Here is a 17,991-nt window from a genome sequence, read left to right as displayed (position 1 = left end):
TAACGCTGATGTAGCTAATGCTTGTAAACATGTTTGTCCTCATAATTGTAGTTCCATCTTTTTAAAACCAACTGATAGTTCGGAAATTCTTAATGTGATTACACACGTAAAAAACAGCGGGAGCTGTGATGCCGACGGCTTACAAATTCGCCCAGTCAAGTATGTAGTTGACTTAATTGCATCGGTGTTAAGTTATATTTTTAATCTATCTTTGGAAACGAGTGTGTTTCCCAAAAGAATGCAAATTGCAAAAGTAACTGTTATATATAAAAAAGGTGACAAAAACGAGTTAGGTAACTATAGGCCTATTTCTATACTGCCTGTTTTCTCTAAAGCTTTGGAGAAGATACTTTATCAACGTCTAGTAGATTTTTCAAATAAGTGGGACCTCGTAACTTCATCGCAGTTCGGTTTCAGGAAGAACTTTTCAACTGAAACTGCACTTCTTAATCAAAAAGAGTATATTTTGGAAAATTTTGAGAACAAAAAATATGTTTTGGGGGTCTTTCTAGACTTTACAAAGGCGTTTGACTGCCTTAGTCATGTGGTTTTACTTAAAAAGCTTGAAGCGTATGGCATCCGCGGACAAGCTCTGCTGCTTTTGCAGTCCTACCTAGAATATCGCCAACAGTATGTAAATGTAAACGGTTATTCATCCACTGTAAGGTTCATCACGTCAGGGGTCCCACAGGGGAGCATATTGGGACCTTTTCTATTTAATTTATACATTAATGATATCGTTAACGTAAATAAGCACGCAAAATTCGTGATCTACACGGATGATACGAGCGTATTTTTTTTCTTCCGATACTTGCGACGATTTAATCGATATGGCAAATTTGACCTTATCAAAGATAAAAAGTTGGGAAGATAGCAACTCCTTGAAAATCAATATTCATAAAACAAAAGCTGTGATTTTTCGTCCAAAAAACAAGCCTGTGGTGCTGTCTAAAGTGCTCACTTTTAGCTCTACTCCAATCGAAATTGTTAGTTGTTTTAAAACTCTTGGAGTCATTTTAGTGAGGGTATGTCTTGGGATAACCATATAAATTATCTTATCCCAAAGTTAGCTCGAGTAGTGGGTATTATAAATCGATACAGATCTGTGTTACCAACAAATGTTAAATTATTGCTTTATAAATCATTATTTTTCTCCCACTTAACGTATTGCCACCTTGTTTGGGGAACGTCAACATTTACTAATATTGATAAACTTTTTATGTTGCAAAAGAAAATATTGAGATATATATGTAACGTGCCACGCGACTTTCATACCGCTGATTTATTTAAGAACTTTAAAATAATCACTAGTCACAATTTATATCAGTATCGGCTTTCTACTAGTTATAAAAGTGAAAAAATAAGAGGTACATGTCTTTTGGAACACCTTGCGTCGCTGAGGAAAGCTTCTCCTCCGTATCCTACCCGTAACCCAGAGAAATGGAAGATGGTCACGCAGCGAACAAATTATGGCTCTCAAATGTTAAGCTCCACACTCCCGCATTTGTTAAACAACCTTAACAGCAATAACATTGATCTAGAAAATCTAACCTTTAGAGACTTGCGCTTATTATATGCTTGTACATGATCCTTTTCTCTCTTAACATTTGCAAAAGGTGCTTTTAGTTTTGTGTACTGATTTGTAACATCATTGCCTCTAGCACGTTATTATGTTGTTTTTTGTTTGTTTTCCCGCATGCTTCCTGCTGTCCATTGTAGGGGCCCAGGGACTCGTCAAGCTGCTTACTGCAGCTTTTTTTCTTGGGCCCCACCATCATAAAGGATGGAAATAAAGCATTATTATTATTATTATTATATCGCAATGAATGCCAATAACGAATTTGTATTCGACAGAAGAAGAATCTGCCAGCACAGAAACGTTTCCATTATTTCAAAGTATCGTCAGCGAAAGTAAAAGCTTTCTCTTCATGATGCGAACGCATATCAAAACAGGTTTTCTCACGGTATAAAAAAGGGGCGATCAGTATCAATAAATTGTAGTCGCACTCTTTCTTCCGTCGTAACAAAGAAAACGACAGGATGAAATACAATGGACCTTTTCCGAGAAGCGTTCTGCGCACGCGCGAGCGCCCGATGCCAAGCGGCGGAAGTCGGAACGAAAAATCGAGGAAATTCGGAAGGAGGCTGTATATCAGCGAGTAGAACACGTAACTGCAGCATATATATAATTGTGTTACACAAAAAAGAACGTCGACGGAAAGGAAAACACGACGTTTGGGTGGACGCCACGGATGCCCCTCTTTCAAGTCGCGTTGGGCAGGCGCTGCTGCTCAGAGAGCGAAGAAACTGGTAGCGTAGCTCCCATTATCGATTGGTAGCGCAGGTAGGTCACTTCCTCGATTTTTAGTTCGTGCAGCCACCGCCTGGTGCCGTCGGTATGTGGAAAAGGTCCATCTCTGGTACCACTTTGATCAAAAGTTTTAAGCAATTTCTAGGTATTTTTTGTTAATTATAATTACGGCATATGCTTATAATTCAACTTTTTATTTGTTTAGAAACAATAATTAACAATTCTAACTTCAAAGCAAACTTTTTTTTTTTTAGGTGATATGACAGAAAATATTTAAACTTACGAAAGCAGAAAGCGAGACAGGGAAAAGCACAAAACAGTAACGAGCAAGTAGGCATCTAAATACTGGGAATAAAAGGAACCGCACACGCTACGAAACGGGAAACACACGCTCCTACGCAGTTCATAACAAAAACAAATTAGGGAGTTTTCGTACACCGCGTTTCCCCCTCCGCTAAGCCTACTGCGCATGCGCGCCTATGGCCTTGACTGTAAAGTTCCTGGTATCGCAGCGGGTTGCGGAGAGCCGTTGCGGGACGCCGAAAACGATCTACGAAAACTCCCTACGAACGCAACGCGGAGCGCGAGTTCGTCTGCTTTAGTGGGTAGACCTCAATGCTATAGCTGCCTCGCAGTCTACCCACTATCCTTCCAAACGAGCCAATCATAGCTCGACGTTCTGACGTCACAGCAACCCTTGCACATGAAGTAGACCAACTTGGACTTCGCGTAACTTTGCGACGAAACCCAGACGATGCGTGCGAAACGGGACGCTCGCTATGAGTCTTTGGTTCGAACTAAGGTTCGACCTCAGCCCGCGTTTCAATCCGTTCGAGCCAATCAAAAAGTGTATCTCCACGGAGCTCGTCTTCTTCGTGCTATCAGCGGTTACATCGATCCACGCCCAAGGAAGGACCGCGGCGCGTTCACTGCACGTGATTGGCGCATGCGGGGATAGCACAAAGACAACGAGCGGAAAAAGATAGGGCGTTTTCACTGACGTAATTTCGTCCACCATTTTGTTGTTGCGATCTGTCTGGCGTGTGCCAAACTTGAGCATTTCAAGAATTTACATGCCTTCTTGAATGTGTAGAGCACCGCTGACATCATTTCAACCGGTTACGATGTAATCCTTCAATGTAGTAAATTTGTTTGAAAAACCAAACTAACAACAAAATGGCGGATTGACGTCATGTGCAAACAACCTATAGGGCGAGGGAGGCAAACCCGAGAAGGAGGAGGCAGACGGAACGCTGGAGAGGAGAGGGGGAAACCTCCTCCTCCCTCCAGCGTTCCGTCTGCTTCCTCCTAACCGGCCTTCCCTTCCCTTACCCTACCTTAGGTTAATCGGTACAATTCCCAGCAATAGTAACTAGACTAATTAAATACTTTTCGCCGCTCTCCGGCGTCTGGCCTTTTGATGGCGTATACGTAAGAAGAATAAGCGCGGTTAATAAATAAAATGCCCCAATGAAAGAAACCTTTCGCTCGTAAATGGCAACGATTTATCTCGCTTTCCTTCCCACACCCCCGCACTCAGTTTCTGGAATTTTTTTTTTATTATTATTATTTTGTTTTTAGTGATTAATCTGAAGGATCACCGGCGTTTCTATCCGTTTGTGTCTTTTCCTAGCCATCCCGTTTGAGGCGAAATCGTGCCAAAGGAGCGTACATCAACTCGTCTTTTGTCTGCCTGACGTGTCCCCGCCGAAGAGACCACGACAAAGGGATAAATAAAGCGGTGTTGTTTGAACCCCGCGGTACGACCGCGGCGTGGTATACCGACCGCTCAGGCCGAAATACAACAGTGAAACACGCGAGAAAAAGAAAATCTAAAAATAAAAATCGACAGCGACATCTATTTTTAAATTCTATAATGTACTCACCAACTCAACTCTGACGTCACGACACTACGGTGGCGCTGTTGTTGGCACTACGCATGTGCAGAAGTGAGCAAACGCGGGATTGTTTTGTAGACAACATATTTGGTGTACAGAATGCAGAGTCCCTTGAATTTATTTAGAAGACATTAAACGGTGGTTTCGGGGAGTGAACGAGAACATATTGCCTCGTGGGCCAGGGGGAAACGCTTCGCGCTTACTCTTGTCCCGAGTCTATAATTGATAAAAATGCCAACACGCCCTTACCGAGTCAATCTCGCCCTATGCGACGCTCGAACAGTCTAGGACAGAATGTTCGAGATACCGTGTGTAGCAGATAGGGAGCCCAGTTTGACCTTGCCGAGTGATTGGCTGTCGCACTCTTGTGAGCAAGCTGTCACGCCGACACCTCCTTGCTCGCTGTTGCCTCGCCGTCGACGATCGCTGCCGCTTTCTCGACGCTGGTTCTTTCTTTTGTTTCTGGCACAAGTTCGTCGATTAAACCTTTATTTTCAGTTTTACGCATTTCAATTCTTTTCCATCCGCGACTGTATGGCTTCAAAATTTCCCCGCTAAATTTAGTGGAAAAGTTGACGTCACGGTGTGACGTCAACGCGATGTTAGGACGTCACGTGACGTCAATTTTCCGTTAAACTTAGCGGGGAAGTGCACGCACGAACAAGTTTCTGTGACAAAGTTTTTGTGATATGACGTTCTTTTAGCCACATCTGTCCGATTTCAACGGTTATGTAGTTTCCCGTCACGCGAATAACGTCCTGTCAACTTCGTTGCAACCTGCTCCGAGGGAAAACGCAAATTGTCCCGATATCTTGAACGCTACGGAAGTGAATTGTTTTGGTAAAACGTTCCACTTGATACGATAACAATATTTGATAACCATACGACGCATGCGCAAAGGCGACGAAGGAGTATTGGGTATCGTCACGTCATTGGAGTCATCAGAACGATACACTTTAAAACTCCCTAATCTCTCTATATACAAGCGACCCGTTTATAGCCAAGAAAGCGTCACGTCTTTCCATCAACAAAACGTGCACGGGCCGCGGATTCGTAAGAAGTGCTGGTATCTGCAGCCCGTAGCAGAATGTGCTTTGGCACCCTTCTGGTGGTTATTTTGTCTCGGTGAACGATGCCTCTAGGCGCACAGTCAAACCCGTTTATGACGAACAGCAGGAAACGCTACGATCTGTTCGATATAGCAAGTAATTCGATATAGCAAAAAACATTTACACCGAACTTCCACGATGCGTTTGTTGTAAGGCGAAAGGTTCTCTTCCAGGTAGGTCAAAAGAAATGACGTCACGGAGATGAGTGTATCCGCTATACGCACGCAGAATCTGAAAAGCTCCGCAAAAACGTTCCTCCTCACGGGCCGTGCTGAGCTCCGAGCATCACCAAACACGGTGCCCTATAGGGCACCATGTTCCGTGGCCTAGTCCACGGTCACAATACTCTTACACATACAAAAGACACGGTGTTGGCGGCAGACATTATGACAATTATATCTGCGGTCACACCTCAAGCATGTTTCAAGCTTGTTTGCTCCACACGTATCTGTGGTTCGAACATGTCTGTATACTGTCTTTTCTGTGACGCATTAGCCGTTTTACATGCGGTTTAACGAGCGTCGGTCCGTGCGTGCACGGGGCCTCTATATTTTGCGAAGTGTCGCTTTATATTCGTACTGTTTACGATACGTAGGCGCGGGTTGCGCACATTTTCGGCTCGGAATCGATGGGCCGCAGCCTCTCCGTTGCTTCAGAATAAGTCGCCGGGACGGCAGTGGCCTCCAGAAGATCCGCCATTGTCCGCGGGGGGCTTCGGTACGGAGAACAAAGCAAGGACGGGCCGTAACGGCGCGTGTGCACGCCATCTTTGTTTCTTTGCCGTTTCGGCTGAAACGCGCATGTTCTGGCAGTGCACACGCGGCGAGTTGACAGTGTCCCGAAGAAATCTCTTCTGGGTAGTCTGGGTAGGGTGGGCTGGGAAGCAGGGGTAAACAGTGAAGGGAATACTATGTTCATAGCATTATCGAAGGATCTGGTACCTCGTGATGTGGCATAACCTTCAGGGTGCGGAGAAAGTGACGTCGGCCGCTCCAGATCACGTGCATCTAGCGTGACGATGATTCGATCATGATCTAACACTGCCTTGTGTTGCCGATTTCTCTCGTTGTGTCTAGAGCCTCGAACCTATATGTTTGTGAACTGGGCTGTCTTCTGTATGTGCATGCTAATCACGCTTAGCTATTCCGTCATATAAATATTCACGTACGCCATTAACCAAACGGTAGAACGAGGCTGTTGAGACTAAGCATATATTATTAGCCGTTCTTGGAACCTGGGTGACATCATTTTTCAAAATTGTCTAAGACCTAAGCGCGACTTGCGCACAAAATGCAGAGGGCCGAGGTTTCAATACCTCAACAGATGCCTTAGTAGCGTGGCTGCAGACAATTTCACAAACGGAAGAACTATCCGATTTCGCTTACCCAGACAATAAGGTCGCGGCCAACGCTCCTTGTTTCAAAGAGGACAAAAGGTAACTCGATGTGCCCTGACCAACTTCCTCACAGCAGAGTCAAAAATTGCCACACCAGGCAGGCATACTGATTTCCCGATGTGCAAAAGCGTTCATTCAACGGATTTTTTTTTAATCCTGGAATTTGTGAAGGCTATGCAGCTAGACCTATTTCGCACTGCTTTTTTTTTTTTTTTTTTTTAAAGACACGCCAAAGAAGGGTTGCAGTGGCGGCTCTTTTAACATATCTCGTGACCCCAATTCGTCGTGACCTCAGCGAGGCCACGACGCTTTTTATCCCAAGGGCTCGAATGGGGAGACGCCATCTTGGATCTTACACAAAGGCGATGGTCGATCCATGATCCCGAGCGTGCACGCATATGCGGCAGGTCCTGGAAAGGTAGTCGCGTGCCGAGAAGCCGGTAACGTTGCCGTCTATTCATAGGGAATCACTTTGGGAGCGGCCGTACACCTTCAGAGGCCCAGTGCAGGTACCTTCCAGTATGGTTGACCGCTTCTGCGGCGTGCGGACGTGTCCGTCGTCGAACCGTTGGACTTGCCCCGAGCTTCGTGGCTTAAACCCTCATTTGGTCAACTGTTGGTGATCTACCCGTTGTCAAGAGCGTAAGTTCATCGCATGTTATGATAGTTTGGCTTAGAATACACAACGTACAGAACATGACACAGTTATCAGACTACACTTTAAGAAATACCGAGCATATACTTTCGCGCACAGCACTTGACGAGGCTGAAAGTAAAATTACATCAAAAGGTCTATGGCATTGGTCGAATCTGTTCTTTGATACGGCCTCACGGTATATGGATCGTGTTCAGCTGGCAGAATTCAAGGTCATTTACAGAATATACTGTGCAATATTGTCACGAATGACAAATGATGAGGTGACGAAAACTGAAACAAACTAAACATTTAATGGGGCAAACTTTAGCCAAAAACAAAAAAATGAAAGCCGTTTACAACTCCATGTAACGCCGGATTAGAGTGCGGCTCTTGAGGACGAGGATGGAAGGGTGCTGAGGGATAGGTGACTCCGTGAGGTCACTTGACCTCAGGGGAGGGGGTCACGTGACATCAGGGGGTCACGTGACCTCAGGGGGTAATCCTCATGACCCTCGTGAGGGTAACCCTCGTGGCCCTCGTGAGGGTAACCTTGTCACACTCGTGAAGATAACCATCGTGACTCTCGTGAGGGTAACCCTACTAACCCTAGTGAGGGTAACTCTCGTGACCCTCGTGAGGGTAACTCTCGTGAGGGTAACTCTCATAGCCCCCGTGGCCCTCGTGAGGGTAACCCTATTGAGGGTAACTAACCCTCGTAACCCTCGTGAGGGTTACGAGGGTTACCAGAGTTACTCTCACAAGGGTTACGAGGGTAACCCTCGTGAGAGTAAGCTTCGTAACCTTCACGAGGGTTACGCGAGGTTACGCCGACGGCGACGCCGCTCAAGCCGGAAACGGGCGCCTAAGAGCTGCGCTCTGAAAGGAAACAGAAGATAACAATAGAGCGTCGCGGGCGTCGATGGCGGCGTTACTGCAGGATCGAACGCTGGGGCGAGACTGACTCCGGCTTTCCACGAGGAGCCCCTTTTGGACACGCGTGGGCTTCTGGAACAGTCGACGTAGAAGGTTCGCGCATAGTACTTTCTAACCTCGAATCAGCAACACGGTTCTTGAATTTACCAGAACATCACATTACAGAGTCAACAAAAATGTGTACCCGCGGCCAGGAATTGAACCTTGGCTTTTTGCGTGGATGGCAAGCGCGATAACCGTTAGAGGCCACTAGCGCGCTGCCTGCTTGGGCAGCTGCGCGCGCGGCAATATTGCATACGGATCTAAATTCATTCATTTCATTCATTCATTTGTTTATTTTCTGTGCTCATGAACAGCTTGACACCTTGGTAATGATGCACAACAAAATGTACACAGGTTAGTTACGAAAGTCTTAAAAGCTACGAAATTTGGGTTAAAAACATCAATATCTGCTCCCCTGAGGGTATTGTAGAAGTGTTGAATCAGTATGACAAGCTAGAACCACCTCAAAAACACGCATGTATGAACATAATGCCGATCGAGAAACGGTACCATGAATATTCTAATAGCGCTTTTAAGAAACTCTTTAGAACCGAACCTCTGTGGCACATTAAGAAATATGCACTGCCAATAAAGCATACGAATTACGAGAAGAGGATGCGGAGTTGCTAGGAGTTTATACCCTACCACCTTAACAAACTTCCTGAGAATTTAACGAGTCTTACGTTTCTAAAAGAAGTAAAACATTCAGAAAAAAAAACTGGTGTTTTGAAAACAATATTTCATAGATGTGAGGCATTGTTTTGGGGGTTTGCATTATAATACAAATGTGTAATGTGTGCCTTGTCATAGGATTTTTTTTCGTGTCTGTAATGAAAAATGTCGGCATGCAGTGAATCATGCCGTTCCGTTTACTGTGCTATATTTTATTTTAACCACTGATCAAATATGTGCAGATCAGTGCGTAGTGTGTTTACATTCGAATATATGTTTTTATGTAACAGAAATGTTATGCGTATACTTAAAAAAACGATTAAATAACGCTAAACACGTAAAAAAAGTTTTTGTGAGTTTGTATAGTTATTTTGTTTTTTCCGTATGTGATATCAACACTTTATACAGATAAAATAAAAAAAAATAATAAAGAGCACTAAACGTACTACTTGGCCCCACAATTCCTTGTGACCCTTGATGGGCCCCCGATACAAAGTATTGTAAAAATATTAACAAAAAAACAACAACCTAACAAAAAGGTCTTACGTTGCACCATGTTCAGTGTCACAGCGCAGACCCCCCCCCCCCCCCCCCCCTGGTATTAAAGTTATAAACATAATTTTAGACCAGCTATTTGACAATCTCCGTCTGTAGGTTGTAGCCATCAGCTCCCTCAAGTGATTTGCGGGAAAGTTAATGCTCCAGGTTTTTTAGAGTGCCTGCCCATCGCCGGCATATTTTCTCTTTATATTTGACAAACGAAACGTGCTATCAAAACAACTTTTTCTGATGGGAATTTGGATTAAGGAGAGAACACCCAGTTTTGTCGCAAAAGATTGAGCGACGCGGAATATTTCTAAAGTCATCGTTTAGTAAACCCTAAGACTTAAGAAAATAGACTTGAAAAAAAAAGTGTATTGTTTTGTGCACCTTTTCGTTAATATTTTAGTTCGAACCAGGTCGCACACCGCACAATAAAAATCATTATTGTCCGCTATGCCGATTCTAGCGAAACGAGTCCTATAGATGGATACACATTTGATTAATCCGGATTCAAACTGGATACATTTTGGAATCGTCCGGATTCAAACGGAAAATCTACTCTGTTCGCAGCCAACGCTACGATCTGGTGGACCCAATCAAGCATTCGCCAGATGTACATCGTGGTTGTGTTGTTCGTCACAATGCATAATTTTGTTGTCCCTCGTTATGTCCAAGTTTCGAGTGATGAATCGAGTAGGGCTGTACCTCACTGAGATGTAGGACAGCTGACTTTCCAAAGTTAATGACATTTAAATAAGAAACTTTATTCCATCACTGGTTAAAAAAAAAAAGCTTGTGCATATAGATACAATGCACAAACTGTACGCTTTTTTTTTATGAGCTGACGTTTTGCGTATATCCCATACATGTTCGTTTTTGTTTTGTTTTTCTTGCCCCAGACTGCGCCAAAGTGCTTATCCTGCCACATCCTTTCACCTTTCGCTAAAAATTTATTGGTTTTTGGGGTCATGTTGGGATTGCGATTTTGAGGGCAATTTCTATTTGAGGCCAGGCCAATTTAACGAGTTTGCGAAAAGATAATGTTTTTAATATAATAATCAATCAGTTATCGCGTTTCCTTGTCCAATTTAAAAATTGCGCTTCAAAGGAGCTCTAGCTACAACGACGCTTGGAAGAGTTACGTCATCGTTTCAACCATAAAAAATAGTCAGAGTGCAGGCGAGCTGGTGTAAGTTGAACATGATTGTAAACCTGAGACTGGGGCAGGAAGAGAACACAACAGAAGGTAGTAAAAGAGGAGGCAACGGCTCAAACTCAGCTGCAAAGTTTATTTCGAACAAGCTTTATGTATATGTTCGAAATGAACTTTGCAGCTGAGTTTGAGATGTTGCCTCCTCTTTTACTACCTTCTGTTGTGTTCTCTTCCTGCCCCAGTCTCAGGTTTACAATCATGCTTCAACCATCTCGTCACCATGGCTGCGTCCCCAAATTTACTCGATCCGACTCAGAACTGGTACTCCAGAAGCCGGTATTGTCTACTCCGGAGTAATTACTCGCGGTATATCCTCCTCCCACGGGTGGGTAACGTCGGATGAAATCGACTAAATACGTTACGTGATATGTTCGCCCTGGTGCTCGTCGCCTGCTTTCTACGCCCACAGCCGTCGAGGCTCGCTTGGTGGCAGACGTTCGAAATGGATTTGGATTTGGATTAGGATTTGGTGACAGACGTTCCAAATGACAAAGAATGAGGTGCAGCCTGTTAGGTTTGGAGATTGCGCTTTGCTGTTTTCAACGCAGGAATTGGCTGTGCACCAGATCCAGACCATGCACCTTTCCCGGGAAGGTATATTTGTTATTGTTATGAGAGTCCGAGCGTAAACGGGAGTTTTTCCGCATCCTCGTTCTCGGCGTTGAAGGGAACTCCGTGTTCTTACGTTCAAGGCTGAAAATGTTCGAACGCAGTAGATGATTTGGAAGTTATTTTCTTTTTAAGACTCTGCGTAATGAGATGATAACGCTAGTAAAGCAGTGAAGACTTCAAAGATTTCATGTATATGACCAGTCAACAACCTCAATCCCCTCTCCCTCCCCAAGAAATTGCCTATAGCGGATTGGAAGTTCTCTCTTTGATGTTGTAATCATATCCGCGTCAAACCGAAGGTGCGTTACATTTTATTGTTGAGGAAGCTCTCTGTGCTTTACCGCTGCACCATGTAGAAGCGGATTCTAAATTTCCGCAAAACGTAATTGGTGCAAATTACGATACGTGGAACTTATATGTTTAGGGCACCTGGGCTAGACTTACAGCGATCGCGCTGATTGATACAAAACATTTTTTTTAATATCTATGTTTAACTGAAAGGAGTAAGTAATTTCGGTCTCATATTCAGTCCAAAAGAAAGGTGAGTAAATGGAGCCGGTGGAGTCACTTAAAAAAAAAAACAAAAAAAAAAAAAAACACCGCGTTGTTAATGACACAAAAAATTGCAGCGGTTAATAACATTGTCTCTTCGAGCGCCTTCTCCATGATCAAAAGCGATCGTCTGCTGTTTTCCGTCATCGTCGCTGCGTTTTCTTTGTGCCATAGCCCAAGGCGAAGCCAATCCGTGTATAATATCTCCAGGGGATAATCCCCACCGTTCCACAATCGAGTCGGGGATTGTTTACTCGTGATGCCACGTGGTATCACCCGTTCACGTAGGAGAGGTTACTCGGGTAAGATTTGGGACATAGCCTATCTCGGCAGCGTGCTCTTGAATGGAGCGCCAACGACACACGTGACGACGTGACATACACGACTACACGTCACACTTCCAAGCAAGCAACATTGTTGGCAAAGCTTAATGCGTGGTTTCTTTTTCTTTTTGCACAATATATTTATTCGATGAAGAAACGCGAAAAATTGACTGATTAGTTTCTAAAATACCACTACCTTATCGTAAATTGGTTTAAGTTGGTCTGGCATCTAATAGCAATTGCTGTCCATACTGCAATTCCAACATGTCACTTAAAACCAATAATTAAAAAAATTTAATTAAGTTTTGTAGTTACTTAGTTGGCTTAACGTGGTGATTATTCTCTCATATACTGGCCGCCAAGCCTGATAAATATATGGTGAAAACAAGACTCGTTTAACTCTTTCCCTCTCTTTTTCACACACACAAAAAGGTCTGTTCAATAAATTATTCTGTACAATAGTATATATATACAATAGACTGCGATATTCAGGCGATATATATTTCAAATGCAAAATTTAGCTAGGTACTTGGGCATTGCGGGAAAATACATCTTTATAAGTTTATTTTTGTCAATTAAATTTTTTAGTTATCTTTCTATAGCTTCCATTTGTTCGGTGGCACAGTCGATAGAATAAATTAAAATTACGTTGGCGGGAACAGCGGATGGAAGCTTTGTAATAACCTTAACCTGGTTGGCTGAATTGTTTTTCAAACGGCATATTTGTCGCTCGGATGCCGATTTTCGTTATAATTATGTTCGACATGCAAACTGTAATTGAGGCTCATTGTCAAATGACAAAAGCTTTACTTTTTTTTTTATAAATTATAAATTTTAGTGTTATTACAAGCGTCAGAACTTGAATGAAACATCAATATGGATGTTGTATGGTTTGCCAAAATAACAATTCACAGCAGTCTATACTGTTGCTCGTCAGTTAGCATCTTGTGGCCTTGCATGGAGCTTCTACGCGCAACTAAACAGATTGTATTTGAAGGAAATTAAACAAAAGGTTGCACACAAGCGGGGAGAAAAATTCAGAGACACCTAAGCACTTCCTATGAGTTGTGAATGTGAAACCATGAATGTCGTTCTTCCGCTTCTTTAGTTCATCTGCGGCGTAGTGGCGTGGACGGCCATGTTTCGCTCCTGCCGAGGTAGCGGCCGGCGGCCGAGCGCGCGCTCTCTTTAAGTGGCCGCGCCGCGCTGAGCTTGGCCGTGCAGCCTCTTCGGAGTTTGCCCGTACGGGCTCTGCGACCAACCGCTCCCTCTTACCAGCGGCCAGGCCGCCGCGTGCGCTGCGCCGCCATGTAGAGGGCTTCTCTGGTGGCATTCCTTGGAACTACGCCGCGCGAGAGCCGTAGGGGTTTTAGTTCTTTGAAGCTATGACCCACGCCAGCCAATGGGAGCCTGTCCATCAGATTTCTGCTAGAGACGACAGGCTTCACTCCATTGGGACAGGGGAAGGTGCCGTTTGGCGCGGCTTCAAAAGGTGATGACGTCGGTTCGCTCCATGGTACAGTTAATGCCTTCGCATTAACAAAGTAGACATTTTCCCTCAGTTGGACAGGCCAACACATAAATCTTTACGTGATATTCGCTCTGGTATTGATAGAAACGAATTGTGTGCTTATGCTTCAATGTTATTTTTGCTGCTCCAAAATGACATTTGGCATCTCCAAAAGGCTCTTCAAATGATTTGGACCAATCACATCACTACTGTCGCTTATCAGATTAAAACGGCCTATTTAGGCGTGTCTAGATCTCACATAAAAAGGACTGTCGAAGGTATAGCCCTAGAAACGCAGTATAAACACGTTGGATCTAAATTTTATCTGCCTAGATACAAATTGTATTTAAACTGGATTGAAACTGAGTTAGTTGGCATATAAACCGGATCCAATCGGATGCACCCGGATTAAGAGTGGATTTAAACTGGATACTGTCCGGGTCCAAACCAGGTTAAAAATGGGATCCATCCGCATCCAAACCGAATCCACATTTGATCTACCCGGATTCAAACCGGATTTCATCCGGATTCAAACTGGATCTTTCGCCGTCTCAGCGGCGCCATGGTGGGTCCCGAGGACGGAGACGGCACCCTACACGTGCCCCACGGCCCCCCGCGGACGGCGCACAGCTCGAGGTCTACGGGCTCGGCCAAGGCGCGCATGCTGTTCGAGATGGCCGCCGCCAAGAGGAAGCAGATAGCCAAGGTCGTTTGGATCATCGTCGTCATTCTCTGCGTCCTTGGATGCCTCTCACAGGTATGCGCGCGTCTGCCTTTACTTGAGCCCGCCTTTTTTTTTAAAAATTATATATATATATATATATATATATATATATATATATATATATATATATATATATATATATATATATATATATATATATATATATATATATGTTTGCCAAGTGCAATTGTAGCTAGTTCCACCTGGCGAGTCCCAGTTCCTGTCCAGGGGACCACAGTCCTAAATGGCTTTCCACATAGACACGCTGGACGCGTTACGCGTAAGTGCGGTCCAAACCAAACTGGATTGCAGGTTGCGGGTTGTGAAATCCCGTAACCTGCAATCCAGTGAGGAGAAGATAGAGTGCGTCATCTGCTTGCACTGCCTATCGGGAGATGGCGCCACGCGTTACGTGCGATCGCTGACTCGATCTTTTGCGAACACGTCCGCCCGTCAACCCTGGCAAGTTTGTTGATGTCGTGTTCCACCTAAAGAGAGCTATGCCGTAAAACTTCATGAGCTAAAATGTCGCACCTCATAGCACATTCGGTGAAGGTTTGAGCTTTCTACATGCAGGTGTAAACTTATCCAGCTTTTTCTTCTTTTTTTTTTTAGTAAGATTGACTGAAGCCGCCCCCGTATAGACGTTTGTTTCGTTTTCTTTCGTCCTCAGTCCGTTCCGTATCTAGTATGCGGAACGAAACAATAATAAAACATTTCAAGCTGGAATAATCGAGGAAGGATAGGTGCGGCAAAGCAGGAATCTGTGGCAATTACACATTTTTTTGGGGGGGGGAACACCTAGAGGAGTAAAATATCAAAAACGATGTCTTACTGCATACCACAAGTGACCACATTCAAGATGGCCGCGCCCTTGTCAAAAATATGTATAATATTCGCAGAATGTATATGACGTTTTGCAGTCAGCATGCCGCTTCACAAATGCGATTTTCCTTCGTGTTGGCAGGTGTTTATCTTCATGGAAATCTTCTGGAAGTTCCCGACCATCATCGAGATTGAAACAGAACGCAGCGACGATCTCGATTTCCCTGGTGTTACCATCTGTAACAACAACAGGCAAGTACCTCTTTAGTCGATTACAACCGCTTGTGATATCTTACGTGGAGAGCAGAGCCGTATATGGGGAGAGCTTGGTCAGTCTATGATCTCGGCGCCGAAACGCTCTCCTCCCGAGTGAGCCAATCAGCACGCGGCGCAGAGCGAGTGGCATGAGCGCATGCGCGTGAACTCTTGGCTGCTCCCAGCTGAGTAGGCAGGGCCGCCATTTTCGTTCATTCTCCCGGCGGTATGCATGGGATCGGCATCTAAATCTCGAATATGTCTTTTTATATCGCTAGCTCTGTCTAGAAAATGATATGCTGTTATTCATGGGTGGGTTAAAAAGCTATTAAATGAATTTTTCTCAACGTATGGCCACAAACTTTCATTCAGCGAAAAAGAAGTCGGCCCGTAGCAGACGACGCGTAGCCTCAGCAGTGCTCTTCTCCGACCAGTCTCCGACAGCGTTGCTAAAAAAATGGCGGTCGTCTCCTCTCCGCTTCCTTCTTTCTCTCTCGCTCCTTCGGCGCTCTCCTCCCTTTCATTTACTTTTCTCCTCTCCGGCGCCTTCGTCGCCACACCCACTGGCCAAACTCTCCCAATATACGGCTCTGGTGGAGAGAACACACTAGCGCCATCCTAGGGTTAATCATGGAACAGGTGCAATTTCCCTACATTTCTTTTTTTTTTTTCGCTCATAACTTTTTTTTATTTTGACTTGAAATTTAAAAGCGTTTAAGAATGTTACAAACTACCATATCTCATAAATGGTATGTACATGTGACCTTGCAAATACTGCAAAGCCTTCGCTCTCTTGAAGTGCAGTTCCAGGGTCACCTTGTAGATTGCGCTAGCGTGCCGGTGTGTTTAGGAGTGCGCAAGAGAACACAAGAACTTGGTCGTAAAGAAAGCGCGAGTGTTTGAACCATGCCTTATATACCGGGCCGCGAAACAAGAAAGGCATGGTTACCTGCAGCAGCGCCTGTGGCGTTAGCGTTTCAATTGGGCCGTACCGTGATCGCCCTGGGTCGGCAACCTGTCCATCTTCAGAATCCGGCTGTCTCAGTGGTGCCGGCTCAATGGGGACACCGACTGCAAACCGAAAACCGGGAAGTCCCTCTCTCCTAACGTGGTGAGTATAACGGCGGAGAGATCGTCAAACTCTTTCGGAACATTTCTGAAGCGGCTGTCTCACCACTCGTACATCTATCTGCTCATATATATAAAAGACACTGAGTACTCCGCAGACATGATGACAGAAATATCCGCGGACACGCGTCGAGTACCTTTGAAAACAAAGACGTGTCCGCAGACGGTTTTTGATTGACCAGTCTGACAGACTCGCTTAATGGGAACAGCGCTAAAAGACGTAGGAACAGTACTGAGAAACACACACACGGGGCGCTGGCATCGGGCCCTTTTCTGTGTCGGCATCCTGTGTGTGTGTGTTTCCTCGTCCTGGTCGTCCCACGTCCTTTTAGCGCTTTTCCCACGAAACAAGTGTGCACCATCAACTAGCCTCACTGCGTGCCTTGTTGCAATCTGACGGGGCCCTCGTACGAGGAAGAAACGCGCCCCAGACAGTAGCTGAAGATTGTATACGATGTATCAGGATTGGCCTACGATCGGGAACGCTCTTCTAACAGACTATCTTTGAAGAGGCCGTTATGCATCCTTGTCGTTAGCGTGGCGTCGCCTTCGACAGTGTGCTCGCACAGCCTTGTAGCGTGAAGGGCTACCGAAAGGAGTAATTTCACGACAGATAGAAAATCGTAAAGGAGAAAAAAAAAAAAAACTAGCTCGGATGGACCTATGAGCAGCAGAAAGGATGGTGACTCCAGCCGTAGACAATCCACCCTCCCCCCTCCCCCCCCCCCCTTCCTCCTTCTCAGAAGCCCCTGATTGTATTTACTTGAGCCGTAATGCACCCAAAACAAAGCACTGATAGCCTATCCAATGATTCGGCGTTTCGCCATTCCTCCTTATCGAGACGGCTCGTGACCACCGTGATTTATTAAAGTGACCATAATCTTTTTGCAATGTACCTTTGGTTAAATAATAAATGCGAACAATAAAAGCAAACTTAAGTTTAAAAAAAGGCGTCTGCATAACGACGGCGCTTTTGCTGCCAACGGATTTCGTCTGCGTGTCGTCTGCTTTCTTTCGCTGGACGGCTGCAGCTTTCGACGCTGCTCCCAACGCCATATATGAATACTCGCGCCAAACGCGCCCCGCCACTCGACTTGGTCGCCTGCGTTGCCCTATTTTTCGCCCTACTTTTTTACAAAACGGAAGCTAAGCTCTCTAATTTTTGCAAGAAAAAACTGACCTGTGAAATACCCCTTTGATGCAAAGTTTAAATTGTTACCTGCCGGTGTCGATTCTTACGGTCCATTTTAGATCGAGCCTGGTGACTTGGAACACCAGACAAGGCGATGTTTCCCTCTTACGGTAGTT

General features: G+C 44.8%; 1 protein-coding gene across 1 annotated transcript in view; it reads left to right on the top strand.

The window, feature by feature from the left end:
* Positions 1-14,313: 14,313 nt before the first annotated feature.
* LOC8034943 (degenerin unc-8) overlaps positions 14,314-17,991 on the top strand; it is a 41,859-nt gene continuing 38,181 nt past the window's right edge. Inside the window, exons 1-3 of the mRNA XM_040502962.2 lie at positions 14,314-14,508; positions 15,443-15,552; positions 16,585-16,666. Of these exons, the coding sequence (XP_040358896.1) occupies positions 14,314-14,508; positions 15,443-15,552; positions 16,585-16,666 (387 nt within the window). The remainder of the gene's footprint in view (positions 14,509-15,442; positions 15,553-16,584; positions 16,667-17,991) is intronic.

This window comes from Ixodes scapularis, unplaced genomic scaffold (genome assembly GCF_016920785.2).
Source record: "Ixodes scapularis isolate PalLabHiFi unplaced genomic scaffold, ASM1692078v2 PGA_scaffold8__174_contigs__length_109621045, whole genome shotgun sequence".
In the NCBI taxonomy this organism is placed as follows: domain Eukaryota; kingdom Metazoa; phylum Arthropoda; class Arachnida; order Ixodida; family Ixodidae; genus Ixodes; species Ixodes scapularis.
The sequence above is the reverse complement of the archived record's forward strand: the minus strand, read 5'-3'. Positions and strand labels throughout refer to the sequence as shown.